General features: G+C 35.5%; 1 protein-coding gene across 4 annotated transcripts in view; it reads right to left on the bottom strand.

Moving 5' to 3' along the window:
• Positions 1-3,017: 3,017 nt before the first annotated feature.
• The window catches only part of Ngly1 (N-glycanase 1), a 73,037-nt gene continuing 59,208 nt past the window's right edge, over positions 3,018-16,846 (bottom strand). For 3 of the 4 annotated variants that reach the window (XM_063257041.1, XM_003479996.5, XM_063257040.1), the window contains 3 exons: positions 13,230-13,415; positions 4,251-4,428; positions 3,018-3,719 (listed from right to left, as the gene is read on the bottom strand). In XM_063257041.1, coding sequence (XP_063113111.1) covers positions 3,544-3,719; positions 4,251-4,428; positions 13,230-13,415 — 540 coding nt within the window. In that variant the 3' untranslated portion in view covers positions 3,018-3,543. The remainder of the gene's footprint in view (positions 3,720-4,250; positions 4,429-13,229; positions 13,416-16,846) is intronic. The other variant, XM_063257042.1, reaches the window with a different exon arrangement.

Consider the following 16,846-nt stretch of genomic DNA (forward strand, 5'->3'; position numbering starts at 1 on the left):
CAAGTAAGAAACGAATGTTAGAAGTACAGTCAGTAAAATACTGGCTCCCACTTTTCCTGTTCCATTATTTATAAAATGGGAACATTTATTGTCTTCTTATCCAGTGTCACTATGAATGAGACACTGCCACTGTCATTAATTAGAAACTCAAAAGGCAGCCAGTATTCATTTAGGTGTATTCTACATCTCTTATTAGAAATAAAGCATTGTTTTGGTCAATATAGGATATTAAATGAATGTATACTAAGCAAAATAAATCATGACTTGTACTGTTTATTCTTACTTTTCCTTAAGATACTTAAGGAAGGCATGCCTGGGTCAGTTATTAGTTTATGAGATTTTATCTACTTGGACTATAAAATAAAAACTGAAGTTATTGTGTTGCATAGCAAAAGTAACTTTAAAAAGTTTAGAGAATCACTGTTTCTAATAGCATTTGTCAACTTGACCTTCTCAACTTGACCCTATTAAATTTTCAGAACACTTACTAAAACAGCAATCCATAAACGAGTCTATGATTCTATGACCTTGCAAACTGAGATATGTAAATGAATCTGGCCTACATTGCTTCACTGAATTCTTCAAACAGGTCACTAAACTTCTCTGGGCTTGAGTTTCTCAGTGGAAAATGAGGTTAGGTTAAATTATCTCCAGTAACCCTTACTATCTCAACAATTTATGGTATCTCCACAATTTATGATAGTGTTCTCTTCCTGTTGTAGTCAGAGGTTACAAGGAGAACCATTACATACAGAACACATAATTTATAGTGTTATTTATAATGACCATCCAAGGAGTAAAATACAAAGAAAGTGCAGGAAATCTGTCCATAACACTAAAGACGTAGAAAATCCAAACGAGTCTGTATTCCATGGCAATAATCTGCATGACTTCAGCTGAAAACCTAGAGCCCACAACCACAGTCATCCTCAGCGACAATGAGGTCCTGAGCTCCTTAAGATGAGAGCAGCAGAGTACATATCAGGAAGCCAGCACAATAAACTTTTGGAGATTGAACAGAACACATCTTCCCCTCCAGAGCCATGAAGTGATGCTCGAAGTAAGGACCAAAGCTCCCCTGAACTACAGCCATTCTCAGCAACAAGGTCCTGAGCTCCTCCAAAACCAGCCAAGCGCCTATAGGTGAGCCACCACAAGCATGTACTATGCTGTTCTTCGCTCCATATCTCTTTTCTATGCTGCCAACAGTCCTCAGGTGGGCCATCCACCCGGAGCAGCCACACTACTTTAGTTCAGCTGGTGTTAACATTGATCACGGATGTTACCAACTCACTACATTCCTCCTCTCTTAATCATAGGCACTTTTCCTTGTAAATCAATGAAAGCATCAGATGTGTGGCTTGTTCATTCCGAGATATGATTTCTAGCAAAAGATTTAAATGAAAACACTAGATTGGAAAGGACTGGACTTCATGAAGAGAGCTGATTTAAAACGAGGACATAAATCCTTCCTGATCATGAACAATGGTAGTGGAAAGCTCAACTACTATGAAACAGGGTTCAAGAACTCATGCAGTCAGTCATGCCCTCCGTGCTCTCATATCCACATATTAGCCACAGCAGACCACGTGGTGTTTTTTGTTTTTGTTTTGTCTTTTTGAGATAGGGACTCTCTATGCAGTTCAGGCTGGCCTTGAGCTCATTTTGTAGCCTAGATTGGTCTTGAACTCACGATCCTCCTGCCTCAGCCTCCCGCATGCCGGGATTACAGGAGTGTGCTACCATGCCCGCAGGCCAGGTGTTTTTAAGTGAGCAGATTCTAAATGATTACTATAAAGTATAATCTAATACTAGTCCTGGTTTACTGAGGATCTGTAATTTCACCTTAACTCTGCCTTGCTAATTAACTGGCACTTTACATCTTAAGATTTGTTCTGTTCCATATTGCTGTATTTTGAACTTTTTTTTGATATATTAAATATATAGTCTACTAATATATATTAATGTCTAGTGTTATATGCCCTCAGTGCTGAAATGCTCATAAGGTACATCTAAGAAGAGTGAGGGCTGCTGGGAATGTAGCTCAGTGGAACAGCACGTACCTCATCTGAGCAACATTTTGGATTTAATCCCCAGCCATTCGGAAAAATTAGGCTGTGACTACTTTTTCTTCATAGACTGTGTTTGCCAGTCCAAGTCTATGAAAGCACAGAACATCTGAACTCCACTTTTCTGCTTCAAGCCACATGAAAGGAAAATTAGAATGTACTCTTTTCCAATATACATTCAGTTGAACTGCAACAATTCTACTGCCATCTTTATAAAACTGTGTGGGTCATCAGGATATTGTATGAAGGTTAAGAAAGTTTGTCTACATGATCATTGAGTATTCATTGCGCCAGTACCTGACATTATAAAAGTGTCAGGTGTCTCCAATTTTAAATATTTGATCTGCTCTGATTAACTCAGAGTCTGAGAGTTCCAGAAAACTGTCTAGTATTCAAAGCATATTAATATCTTCAGACGCATAAACAGATTCTTTTGGAATAAAACTTTAACACAAGAAAATGAGTCTCAATAGAACTGTGGCTGCAACTAAAACTTTTGTTTTAGACTATTTCACATTTGTAATGGAATCTTATACTGAGTTGCACCAGGTAAGAATCTTTTCTTGTATGAAGAGCTGAGAATTCATTTTTTTAGAGCACTACAAAGAAAAATGGAGGTCTAGGGTATCTGTATCACTACTGTCTCCTCCATAGTATGATCACAAAGCTTTGCATACCACGCTTAATAAATATTGATTAAGCTTAACTGGAGAGGTAGAGGAAACACCCACAAAAGTTCTTGATATAATTACTGCATAATATCATTACATAGCTTCAAAGTCAAGAAATGTAACTCAAATGTAAAACATCTTCAAGTAATTTACAATGTATCTTTAAATTTATGCTGTCAATGTTAAATATTTTCAAAGTGTCTACTCAAGTTCTTTTCAATATTTGGCATTCATAGTAAAAATCTATTATGTAGTCAAAGTAAACACTAAAAAGATGTAAGGCAAAATAATTCATTTTATTTCTTAAATGCCTCCATATATACAATCATAAAAATTTGCATGCATCATGATTTAGGAGATATTGTGCTTTCACAATTATTAAAGTTAAGATTTTTCTGAGGAAAATCTAACTTGATCACTTGTAAACAATTTAATGGCTGATGAGAACATGTTAAATTACTGTTAACCCAAAATTTTAGCACAACTGTGAATAGCATTTAAGCATGAATACCATCATTTTACTTTTGACACTACACTTAACAGTATTTATATGAAACTTTCCTGGGGGCAACAAGACTGTGTGCTGAGTTACAGTTACATATGGACGAGAGCTTTGAAGTCAAGACATCATCACAGTCCACATTATAAAGATATAATTTAATGAAGGTTACATGATGGAAAGTCAGCAAAATACGCTAGCACAGCGCAGTAAATTGCAAACTAAGCATGCACTGAATGAAAGGACTACTTTAGGCCAGGGTGAGTCCTTGATTATTGCCAGTTTTTCTATAATGTTCAGGTTCTCAGAGGTCACTAAATTTTATAATTATCTCCAAACAATTTTCTTCAAGGTCACTTAAACTTTGTCTAAACAGCTGGGTATGTTGCCAAGCAACATCACCATCTCCTTTGCTTAACTCAGCTTCCAAAATAACTTCAGTGGCACCAGAAAAGCCATCGTAGGAACGAAGATTTTTATCTGTTGGAGGAAAAAATTAACATTATGCTTTTTGTAATTTAAAAGTATAGAGACAGTTACATAATGCATTTTCTATAAGCTAACTTACAGGTAAAAATCAACCTTTAAAAAACAAATGCATATTACTCTATGGGAGACATGCATCATTTGAAATAAATGATTTTTCTCTTTCATTTGTATTGCTCCTTCTGATATATCAAAGTTAAACCATTTTTTGTTTGAAAAACACTTTTGTGGTAGGAAACAAGAAGGCAGATTTTTTTTTTGAAGAGGGGGAAAGAGTTTGGGGCAAGCAGAGTAAGGGAGGAGATAGAAGAAATGAAAATGCTCAGAATACGTTATACACATGTACAAATCCCACCCTTCCACCCATCAAATATATCATGTATTACAAACAAAGCTTAATAAATATTTCTGCTCCAACATTATGAATAAGCTGTGGTATGAAAATGTTAGAGCTGTATCTCAAATACATAGTCTTCAGAGTGGTAAATAAACATTTCATGATGAATTCTCCAGTCAAATGCTTACCGCCTGTCAAGGCTACTTGTGCTGCCTCAGATCGCAATTTCCAGTTTATTGTTCCTGTTTCAAAGGTTTGACTACTTGTTTTAATGGAAATGCTCTCTATTTTTAGGCCAACTGACCCACACTCAAACTTCCAAGAAATATAAGCAAAAGATGATCCTTCTTTTCGAGCTAAATACACCTAGAAAATAGAGAAGGGGGAAAAGAGTTGTTAGAAAAATCAAACAGTGTAGAAAATAGTGAAGCTTTGTACTGTCACAGAGTACTGGGTACATGTATCACAAACTGATTTTGTCACCGAAAGCATTCTTACTGCTAACACTTTTTTCTCCTATATTCAATATTTTTCTTCTTTATTAGCAGTTTTTCCTGTAGCATCCTTTGAAAAAGTTACTACAAAGTAGGTGTCCCACAAGTACAGTTGTAAAGGATGGCAAGCCAATCAAATTTTGGGAAACCAGTCTTTCAAAAAGTACATTCAAAATGAGATTTATTATGAATACTGCTGAAAATTTAAGATCATTTTAATGATTGATAATTTTTTATTTAGTTTTCAATGTTTTTCACAGTGTTCACCCCACCTTGGACTGCCAATATTTCCTTAAATTATTTTACTTCATTTTGTCTAACTTAACCAAATCATAAACCTTCTGAAGACAGTTATTAGATTTATAGGATTTAATTTATTAAGTATTTAGTAAACATTAAAATATGCATATAAACACTCAGATCTGCAAGTGAGACTCAATTCTTTTACAAGTACCCCTACTTTTTGGTTGTGGGACAAATAGTGGAAAGTAACACACAGAACACATCTGTCTGCTTTGGCAGCTTATAGCTGCTTTTCTTCAGGTTATATGTGCCTGCTAATTTGAAAGATTTTAGAATCAGGAAGTTTGGGATACGTAACAACCAATCACTCTCCAATTAAAATGATCTTGAGTTTCTCAGAGTAGATATGAATAGTCAACAGTTGTTTGTTGTTAGTAAGTCTAATGTGTGGAACTGTCAATTGCTTTATTCAAGTTCAGGACAACCTTAGTCAAGCATCCTCTGATGCTCACATGAGCTTCCTGTATGTTCTTTTTACGGCTGTTTGTAAGAACCTGGGGTTCAGAATTGCACCCTTATCCCCCCTGGGATTCAACGGTTTCACCAACCCTAACCTCCTGGGCATGGAATTTAATCTATGATTATCCTTAGCTTAATTACTCCTTCACAAGAGTGGCTAGTAAAGGAGGTTATCTGGTAAAGATACCCCAAACAAAAAGTTCCTGAGAGAAACACAACTCCGAAAAACCCGGGGAAAGCAATCTTTTCTTAAAAATTAATTTTAGTAGTACAATTGAGATGTATAATGATCACATTCATCACAGGGAATCCGTACGCATACATGACATATCTTGGTTCTTTTTTCCCATTCCTCTCCCCTCCCTTCAATCCTTTTCCCTCCTTATTTACAAAAGCTTTGTTTTCACTTTATTCTTTTTTCTTCCTTTCTTCTTTCCCTCTCCCTACTTCCCCTTCCCAACTGAACCATTTCATACTATTTTATATTTTGGTCCTTATTTATACTTTAAGTTTCTCACAGTAATGAGACAATACAATATTTACATCCGACTTATTTCACTTAACGGTATGGCCTCAAAGTGCATCCAGTTAACTAGAAATGTCCTAAGCTCATCCTTCTTTATGGCAGAGTACTACTCCCTTCTATATATTAAAAAAAAAGCCTCACATTTTCATCTTTCATCCATTGATGGGTATTTGGGTTGTTTCCAAGACTTAGCTATTACACACTGTACTGCTCTAACATGGGTGTGCATATATTGTTGTGGTGTGATGGTTTTAGTTCTTTTGGGAAGTTATCAAGCAGGGAATAGCTGAGTAAAATGAGACCCCTAGTCTTAGTCTTTTGAGGAATCTCCACACCGATTGTCATAGTGACTGTATCAGTCTACACTCCCACCAACAGTAAGGAAGGGTCCCTTTTTTCTCACAGTCTTGCCAGCATTTGCTATTGGTTGATTTCATAATAGCCATTCTTTCTGCAGATGGAATCTCAGCATTGTTTTAATTTGCATTTGTCAAATGACCAGTGAAGCTGAACACTTTTTTTCATATATTTGCTGTTTCTACTTCTACATTTGAGAAGTGTGTATATTCATCTTTGATGTCTACTTTTGGATTGAGTCTTTAAATTTGGAGAGTCTAATTTTTTTTTTTAGCTCTTTGTACATTATAGATAGTAAACTTTTGTCTGAGAAACTGGCAAACATTTTTTTCCACTCTGTAGGTTATTTCTTCACTCTGTTATTTCTTTCATTGTGCACAAGTGTTTTTTCAAAATGAGATCCCAGTTGTGGACTCTTCATATTTTCCATGTAATCAAGGTTTTGTTCACGAAGTTGTTGACTACACTTATGTCTTCAAGAGTTATACCTATTCTATCTTCCAGCAGATTTAGTGTTTCAGTTTAATACTTTAGTATTTGACCTATTTTGATTTTAGTTTAGTACATGGTGAGACACATGGGTCCACTTTTAGTCTCTGGCACATGGAAAGTCAGTTTTCTAGTATCATTTATTAAAGAGGCCATCTTCCAGGGAACATGTTTGGCCTCTTTTTCAAAGATAAGGTAGCGGGGTGTGTTTGGAGTTGTGTCTGCATCTTCTAATCTGTTTCACTGATCCTTGGGACTTTTTCTTTTGCCAGTACCATGGTGTTTTAAATCACAGTAGTTCTGTAGTATAATTTCAAGTAGGGATTGTGATGCTTTCTGCCTTGCCTTTGTTGCCCAGAATTGTTGCTCTTCTAGATTTCTTCTAGTTTCAAAAGAATTTTAGGAATGTTTTCTCTAGTTCTGTGAAGTATGATAATAGCATTTTAATTAGGACTGCATTAAAATCGTAAAACAATTTTGGAACTATGGCCATTTTTACTATGTTGGTTCTTCGTACCCAGAAGCAAGGTATATCTTGTCATTTTCTGATACCCTCTTTGATCTTTTTTCAGAGTACTGTAGTTTTTAATGTAGAGATTTTTTATTTCCTTTGTTAGATTCCTATTTTTTTTTCTGATTCTATCGTGAAAGGTGCTGTTTCCCCAGTTTCTCTGACTTGTTATTTGTGTACAGGAATGGTACTGAGTGTTTTTGTATTCAGATATGCAATTAAATTTGGATATTATACCTAGAAATCTTTTCATAGAGTTTTTGGGGTTTTCTATGTAAAGTATCACGTCATGTGCAAATAATAAAAATTTTAACTTTTTTCTTTCCTATTTGCATTCCTTTTATTTCTTTCCCATGTCTAATTGCTCTGGCTAATGTTTCCAGCACTACATTCAGTAGGAGTGGTAATAGTAGACACTTTTGTTTTGTTCCTGATTTTAGAATGAAAGCTGTCAGCTTTTGACTATATATTATCATGTTGGCTGCTGTTTTTTCAGAGATGGCTTTTAATCAGACTAAGATAAAGACCATCCATTTTAATTTTCTGAACTTTTTAAAAAAATCATAAATGGGTAATTTGGGAAAAGTAAGTTTAGGACAGAAACAGACACACTTTAAAGATTCCCCAGTACCAAGATACAAACAACCAACCCCCACAAATTGTCATTAATCCCCTTAAAATATTTCTTCTCACTTCAAGCACAATTATATCATTCTTGCCATTTTGAAAGAGTTCCAGAAGTCTTCTTTTGTGCATGTCTTTAGTTGCACTGTCCTGGATGTCTGAATGTTTCGAGCCAATTCAAGATGTTTAACTTTCATAATCATTCTTATTTGGCTTTTCTTCTTCTTTTCTTAAGACAGGGTCTTGCTATGTAGTTCAGGCTGGTCTTGAACTCAGTGATCCTCTTGCTTCAGCCTCCTGAGTACTAAGATTATAAGTGTATGCCAACATGCCCAGCTCATAATCACTTTAACTTTGGAGAAGAGACAGAAGTTGCAGTGTGTCAAATCCAATAAATAAGGTAAGTGAAAGACATGTCATAATGTTTTTATGAGCCTCTTCCCACTGAATGGCACTTGGCAGTAGCATGCATTATATTTTTGATTATGCCTCATAACGACATTCATAAAAACGACTTCCAGAAAATGTCAACATAATGGGATAAGCATGATAAAAGCAAGGGGAATATTCTGGGGGGAATTAATGGTAATGTATCTTTTATTGTAATAATTTTAAGACATTATTCATAGTTTTGACCACCTCTTGAACACTGAATTGGTAGTTTAAAATGCACTAAATCAAGTATTTATATGAAAACCTCCTATTATGGTCATATGTATATCAAATACCATTAGACCACATTAACTAAGAAAGAATTCTAAGTTTTCAAATATTTATTTGTCTAGAAAAAAGTATTATTTTTTAAAGTACTGATTGTCTAATTAGCTAGCTTCCTAACTAGCAGACAAATTTTTATCTATTGGGTTTTTTAATTCACAGGTTTAATTATTATATAAAATATTATTATTATTTCTGGAATCTTGTTTTGTAACCTGTGGATTTACTTAGAAGGTGAAGCAGCTGTGCCGGTAAAATCAGTAATTATGGAGTTTTTTCTTGTAGACTGACTTCTACATACTATATTCCACCCCACCAATCACCAGAGACCCACCCTCATTGCCAGCATCTGTAAGCATATATAGATGAACACAACCTGCAAGTCAGAACAGGGCCAATTACATCTGTGACACAAAATCTAAGCTGTATTCTTACAATGTACACAAGCGGAACCTATCCTTTGGGTTGTGGCTATAACCACTGTTTTCAGGGCTGAGAACAGTTTGTATACCAGTTTCTTTACGTATTTTATGTAGAATATAAAACAATTCTGCTCAAAATTTGATTACTACATGTCAGGCTACACGATTTCCTGGGGATTTGATTTTTAGTGCACTGTTTGAAATTGTTCTTTAGTACATTCTTAAAAATTATCCTGCTCAGGCTGTGAAGATTCACTCTAATTAAGCTCACCATACAGATAGGCGCCCTGCAGTCAGGCACTGCTGCAGATATCCAACAGAGCAGCTGCACTTCAAGGGATTTTAACTCAATGCTGGCGTATTAGAACTGCTCATGAATCTTATTTCTGGTTATTCCATTTATCACTGAACTTAAACATGAATTTACTTTCTGTTTCCACTGTACTTAAGTCCCTCCTTTGTCTCTTGTCTCTGGGTTCCACTATGTAGTGCTGGTTGACCTCAAATTTGCACTCTTCCTGCATCAGCCTCCTGAGTGCTGACTCTGTATTGAATTTCCACTTTATTCTATTTTTAGCCTTTCTAATTACCTCTCTTTGGAACACAAGTGTGATCATGGCCTTTCTTCGCCTGATCTTTTCATAGCCTTCTATTATCTAATTGCAAGGCAGTGAAAATCCCTGAAATTCAGCAGCTGTTCAACTCTTTGGTCTCACTTCCCACCGTTCTCCTCCATATCCCCTATTACTGACTCTTCTCTGAACAGACCAGATGTTTCCCACCTAACTGCTTTTCCACATGCTATTCCTCAGGCCCAAACACTCCCTTGCTTCCCCATCCTGTCCTCGTACTGAGAAACCACCTCCCTCCTCTTACAAAATCCATTCAGATATTATTTATGCTGCAAAAACTTCTCTGACTTAAGAAATGTCTTTTACTTTTGTCTTCCTTCTCTCAGTCACACACAGTCTCATATTCTTCTAGTGTTTACTCCATAGTCCAAACAGCTTGTTCTCCTGTGTCTGTCCTACACTAGCTGACATATACCTTGAGGCTGACACTGTACAAATGAATTCTTGATACAATGCCATGCACCAAAAAGTGCTAAAAGCAACTATTGATGAAGGGTGATAAAACTACTGAAAAGTATCTGGGAATATCCAAGAGATGCTGTGAACAAAGCACCATACCTGGTGTTTACATAGTCTCAAAGTGGTGTGAGACTTATGCCACATACATTCAATCACTCTTCTTTACAAATTCAGCACTCTTTAGTAAACACACACTATTAGGTACTATACCAGATACAGCAGTACAAAGGTAAGTAGGAAATAACAAGGTATGTCTGTGCTTGTGGAGGAGAGACAATCTATTCTTACACATATCTTGAATCAATGTCATGAAGGAAAGGTATGTGGTGCAATAAATTGATAATGGGTAAACTATATCCAGTTATCTGGGGCAGGAAGGATGGAGCTTTAAGGCAATTTCTGAGAATAGGTCAAACAAAAAAGGTAGTAATGGGAGGTTCTCCAGTGAAGGTAGAAGGCAGCTGCAATGAAGAAGGCAAGCAGTAGCCCAGAATAAGGCACAGCCAGAGAAGCAGGCAAGGGCTACCTCCAGAGAGAAATGGAGATGTTTCTTACACTAACGGCACCCAGGAACAACTGAGGTTTTGAAGGCATTTCTCTAGTCACAGAGTGAAGCACATCATTGAAGGGATCAGGGCAGATGCACGGAGACTAGATAGGAATTTAACAACATTTCTATTAAGGTGTTATTACTTGCTCCCCAAAATATGTACTGCTTTTGATTTAGCTTTTTATATTGTTTTCAATGCACATATCATAGAACAATAAATTTAGTAAGTCCATATGACTCTCAAAAAAGAGCTCTATGAGAGGCTATGAATTGGTTCTAAAAGTCTGAGAGCAGGCATGTGAGATGTATCATATGAGCTGGAGATTACTGAAGAAGGGCCTGGTGGAGCTAGAGAATACCTAACATGACAGCATGTTGGTAAAGAACTACAAACAGCAATGCAGGTGCAACATACAAGGGTTAAGGACAACTGTTACTTCTAGGTCATCACTTCCTACAAGTACATTTACTGTTATTAATTTGATACTAAATATTACAGTTTGAAATGGCCTTATCAACTGTAATTCTAGCACCATGTGAGATTGAGACAGGAAGCTTGCAAGTCGCAGCCTAGTCTGGCAACCTACTAAGACTTTTGTCTCAAAATAAAAAAAAGGTTAGGGGTGTAGTTCTGTGTGAAGGCCCTAAGTTCAATCACCAGTACTGAAAACAAAACAAAATGAAAACAAAAACACAACAAAAAACAAAGCAAACAAAGAAACAAACCAAAAAAGTACCCTGCATAAAAGTACATCAAGACATAAGCTTTCCTGAGTAAGGATCTGTTTTCTATTTAATGGCTCTCACATCTCATTCACATTGCTTAACTCCTTCTCATATAATAGATTCTCCTGTGGCAACAGTGTTCCACTCAGAGATCCAGAAGCTGTTCCCCTGCCTGATGCACACCTACCATCCTTCAGCATCCAGCTCAGATGTCACCTGCTCTGTGGAGCTTTGCCCAACACCCGCAGCCAGAGATAATTACTCCCACCTCATGGTTTCCATAGCAATGTGCTGATATCCTTATTATAGCACTCTGCATGGTTAAGATGGTTGTTTACACTTTGGTTTCCCTGCTAGACTGTAAGGGAAGAAACTATACCTTTAACTTAGCTGATAACAATGCCTGGCACAACAGGCACTCAATAAATGTCTGTTACTGAACAAATGAGTGTGCAAGAGAAAGAAACAGGCCACAGAATAGCTGTTTCTATGTGCATCACATCTGTAATACCTCATTATTTTCCCCACTATTACTTTATTAGTGCTATTGCTTAGAAAGAAATGCTTCGTTTTTCTTCAGTTCAGCATGTACAGACTTGTCCTCAAGTAAATAGCACTTCTACGCTGCTTTCTGTTTAGAATTTTCAGGCTAAGGATAGTCCTCCAGAAGACATTCATTTTTTTTTTTTTTTGCATTAACTACATGATCACTTACAGGTATATACACTTTGAAATTGTAAAATTGTATGGTTTATGCATTTCTTTAGCTAGAAAAGAAAATGTACAAATTTATAATTTCAATAATCCTATGTTCTTGGTTTAATAAAAAAATATCTATAATCATTTAGAATATGTTTAAATGGACATTTATATGGTTAAATACCAGATAAGCTTTGAAATAGAAAATAATTTTTTTTGTTGTTTTGTTATTTTGGTACCAGGGGTCAAACTTAAGGCCTTGTGCTTGTCAAGCAGGTGCTTATGCCACTGAGCTAAATCCCCAGCCTAAGTTTTGAAGTAAAAATTCAAGATTCAGGAGAAAGAAAACCAAAATAGAGACATTACTTCTACATTTGTTTGGTGTTCTAACTCATATTTCAGGGACAGCATATAGTAGATGCTCATAAACACCGGCAGCTGTTAATCTGTTACTTTTAAAATCTATTCAATTTCTCACAAATGAACAACTTCCCTTTCCACTCAAATATTTTGACAAGTTAACTTCAAAAGCTTTCTATAAATTTAATAAAGCCTATGAAAATTTATTAATATGATATGGCATTGAGGTTACATGAATGGTTCTGAGTTCGTTTTTCGCATGGGTCTAACAAGTAGAGAAGTTTAAAAGCAAAGCCTCTTGTTACTGCTAACATGTAACAATAATGTACAAACTCGTATCAGTAAACTCTGTAGTCTCAGAATCCATTTACTTACTTAGTATTTTAGGCCACAGAAAAAATAACCAATACTCCTGTTCTGTCATCCACATTCTTATGAAATGAAAGCTTATTAGTTGCTTAGCTTCCTGGTACTTTTGACTAAATGTATTATACTTGCTAACAGCCAACAGCAGGCTATCAATATGTATCTGTTAAGAAAATACACTGCCATATACTTTAGTTATGAAAAAAGTGATATGGACCAGTGACTTGACTGTTTTTTCTCATGAAAGTATTAAAGGCAGACTTTTTGATTAAAATGGATATTTCTTTGACATAAAGAATTTCTAATATACTTCTGACTATATGCTGGGAATGAGATTTCCTTTTTTAAGTTAAAGAATTACTAAAATCAATTTTGATACCAGTTTTCACATTAGGCAGAACTGAAAAATGAAGCCGATTTCTATTTGTTTAAACAATGACATAGATTGTAAACAGTATTATGCATTAAATTACCATGTTCCAGTCTGTCTCAACTTTTCTGAATATGGATTCCATTTTCCACACTCCATTCTCCCATCCAGAAATAGTTTGATTGTTACTTGAAACTCGGACATAATGATCTTTCACAATATTGTAACAAAGGTACAGCTGTTTAGAAATCTTCTCATTTTCAGAGGGAATGAACAGGATTTCCTTTCTCTTAAAAAGAAAACAGAATTAGTTTTTCAACTTTATGGAAGATATTAAAAGTTAATTTAAAAAGGTTAATTACTTTAATTACATACAAGGGTAAGAGACTCCTTCAACTTGAAAAGAAAATTATGCCAATAAAATATCTAGGAAATATTAATAAAGATGAAAAGTATGAGCTCTGACTTAACTTTTGTGATTTGTGATCCACCTGAATTCATTCACTGTTCTTCCTTTCTGCCACCATCGTCTACCTGTAAAGTGGTATATACTACAACAGCCTCCTACAGCTGACTTCTTTGCATTCCACTTGTACCTGCTCTTGTATCCATGTTTAAGGTAGTGACGAGAAAGCTTTTAATAAATATAAATGGAGATGTGTCTCCTCCTTGTTTAACTCACTTCACTAACTTCACACAGTACCTAAATTCCAACATCATTCCCCAGGGTTACAGGCCTAACATGATTTGTCCCCTGCCCACCTGTTTAACGAGGACTCGTGTTCCTCTTCCTCTTTATTTCTATGGGCCTATCACATTATTTTCCTTTAGTTTTTCAAAAATGGTGCAACTGGTTCCTGCTGCAGGTCCTTGACACATACTGTCGTGTCTAGAGAGAATGTTATTCTTTCTAATCTCAATATACTTGATTCTATTTCATCTATCCAGCCTCCAGTGTACCAGTGTCCTCTTCTGGTATTCTAACCTAGGAGAACGTCTGACAGGTATAGCTTAATACTGTCATCTGAATGTGTTAAATTACTATAAAAGATCATTTTTTATCTTAAAATTTCACAAAATTTTTGTATCTTAATCCAAAATAAATTCATGTTTGTTTTTGTATAAAATAATCCCTATTTCCTGAGTGCATCTAACGTTTGAAAAAGAAGACACATGTATTCTGTGCTCTTATGTGCCACATACTCAGTGGCTTCTTCTCCTGATGTGTAGCCATAGTAGCACTTGGGGTCAGACAATCCGTGGTGGTGGAGGGTGTCCTGTACAGTGCAGGTTATTAAGCATTCTAGGCCTACTAAGTGCCAGAGGCATTGGCCCTCTTCTAGGTCATAACAATTATCTCCAGACCCTGTCAAAGGGCCTATTGAAGGGAAAATCATCTGCTAGAGTACTACTGACCTGTTTCAACATCCTGCTATAGTAATTACTAACTGATCAGACTGGTAGGCAATGCTTTGTGTTAAGCTTTAGGCAGTACATATTAAAAAATAAACCTTGGAATGTGTAAGAATCAATCAGCAAAATATAAAATCTATTAAGCCCAAAAAACTATATATGAGTATATATCACAGTCAGAATTTTAAAATAGGCACATTAAATGTATGAAGCAGAAGGTGATTCTCTAGGAAAACCTATGAATACTGATGGCAGAAAGGTAAACAAAGTAGTTTATTACTTTTAGAAATTGATTTTAGAATTATGTATTATTACACTATGTGTTAAAATGAGCAAGTAACAAACACTTTTTAAAGGTCTTCTCATTCTTTTTTTTTCCAGTGCTGGAGGTTGACTCTAGGACTTCAAGAATGCTAGGCAAGCGCTCAGCACTCAGTCACATCCCTGGCCCCTCTTCTTTATTCTTTTTTAATCAAAGTTATTTCATGATGCTAAAACAAACTAACTGCAAATAAAATCTAAAAGGGTTATCAAGTATTTTAGAAAGGATAACCAATTACCAAAAGGAAAAGAAAAATACCTTTGTCACTGAACACAGCATGTATGCAAACAAATAAAACAATGTGGAGTAAAAATGACATTTTCATATATGCTTTAAATTTAAGATTAAGATAAAACTGTCTCTGAAAATAACACCAATGTTTCCTTCACTTTCCAAATAAGATTTAGTTCCAAAATTTTTAAAGATTATTTCTACTTTTTTTTTTTTTGTCTTTTTCCTTTTTATCGGTACCAGGGATTGAACTCACAACTGCCTGCTTGCAAGGCAGGCGCTTATGCTGCTGAGCTAAATCCCCAATCCCTTCATTTACTTTTAAAACACCCATTTTGAAAGGATGTTAACAAAGAAAAAATTTATTTTTTTAAGTCCATGGCATTAAAATACCTAGCAACTGAGAAACTTCAAATATTTTCAGAAGAGAAAATTGGGTATATGACCCAATTTGTATTTTTAAAGTTTAATCAATTTACATGCAATGCAAAATAAAGAACCATCCATTAAAAAAAAAAAAAGAAATGATGGGGATTTGGCTCAGCAGCATAAGCGCCTGCCTTGCAAGCAGGAAGTCGTGAGTTTGGTCCTGGGTACCGATAAAAAGGAAAAAGACAAAAAAAAAAAAAAAAAAAAAAAAAAAAAAAAAAAAAAAAAAAAAAAGAAAAGAAAAGAAAAGAAATGAAGACCTACATAATATCTATGGTTTAAACTGAACACAGCTGTGAATTAAATTAGCTCTTTTTAAACTGGCTTCATTTAGATTTATACTTGCAACTTGCAGCAGCAGCAGTGATTTGAATTATTTGTTGAGTTTAGCTCTGGTAATTCTATGGCTGAATCAATACTTCCAACTGCCTGCTATAGATGATAGGATAAATTAAAATGCAAACATAAAATTTGCCGGAGATAATTCACTCATTTTGCGCATTTTTCTTCAGTAGAGGAATGACCTATTGTCAATGGTAAATTTAGAAAAAGTTGTATAAATTTTAATTTATTTAGATCTGTTTGATACTGACATGAGGAATTATTTCCCTTTAAAGTATTTTATTACACATTTACCTAGATATGCACATTAAATATTCTCCAGTGATTCAATTTCAAAATCCCTACAGGAAAAGAAAATCTATTGCACTTTTTAAATGTTCATTATAGAACCAAGCACAATGGCTTTCACCTGGTTCTTAAGTAGGACTGAATTATAGAAATTGAATTTCCACTGATCTGCTGACACACGCTTGTAATCCCAGCACTTGGGAGGCTGAAGCAGGAGGACTGCCTTGAGTCTGAAGACAGTCTGGGTGCTACATGATGAGTTAAAAGCCAGCGTAAACTACAGAGTGAGACCCTATCTCAAAAAAAACCAAAAACCAAAACCAAGACTAAAAGAGATCAAATTTCCATTACTATTTAATTTCTGGAGATCAATCAAGTGACAATATTAAAATAGGTTTGATAATATAACAGAAGTCACACCGACAATAAGTTGTTGTTGGGTTTGTGGTACATGGCTGCAATCCTAGCACTTGGCAAGCTGAGGAAAAGGAAGGATTGCCATTGGGACCACCCTGGACTACAAGGCCAGCCTGAACTACAAAGCAGAAGCCTGTCTCCAAAAACAAACAAAAACAAAAACCCCTCAAATGCAAAGTTTTGCCAATACCAGATGTATGCAAGCACAAACCAAGAAATATACTTTCACCACCTAAATTATCGAAGTTCTGTATTTCCTCACCGTGCTTTTTTAAATT

Source organism: Cavia porcellus, unplaced genomic scaffold, assembly GCF_034190915.1.
Source record: "Cavia porcellus strain 051 isolate PalLab524CR breed Dunkin Hartley unplaced genomic scaffold, mCavPor4.1 scaffold_10, whole genome shotgun sequence".
Taxonomy (NCBI): Eukaryota; Metazoa; Chordata; class Mammalia; order Rodentia; family Caviidae; genus Cavia; species Cavia porcellus.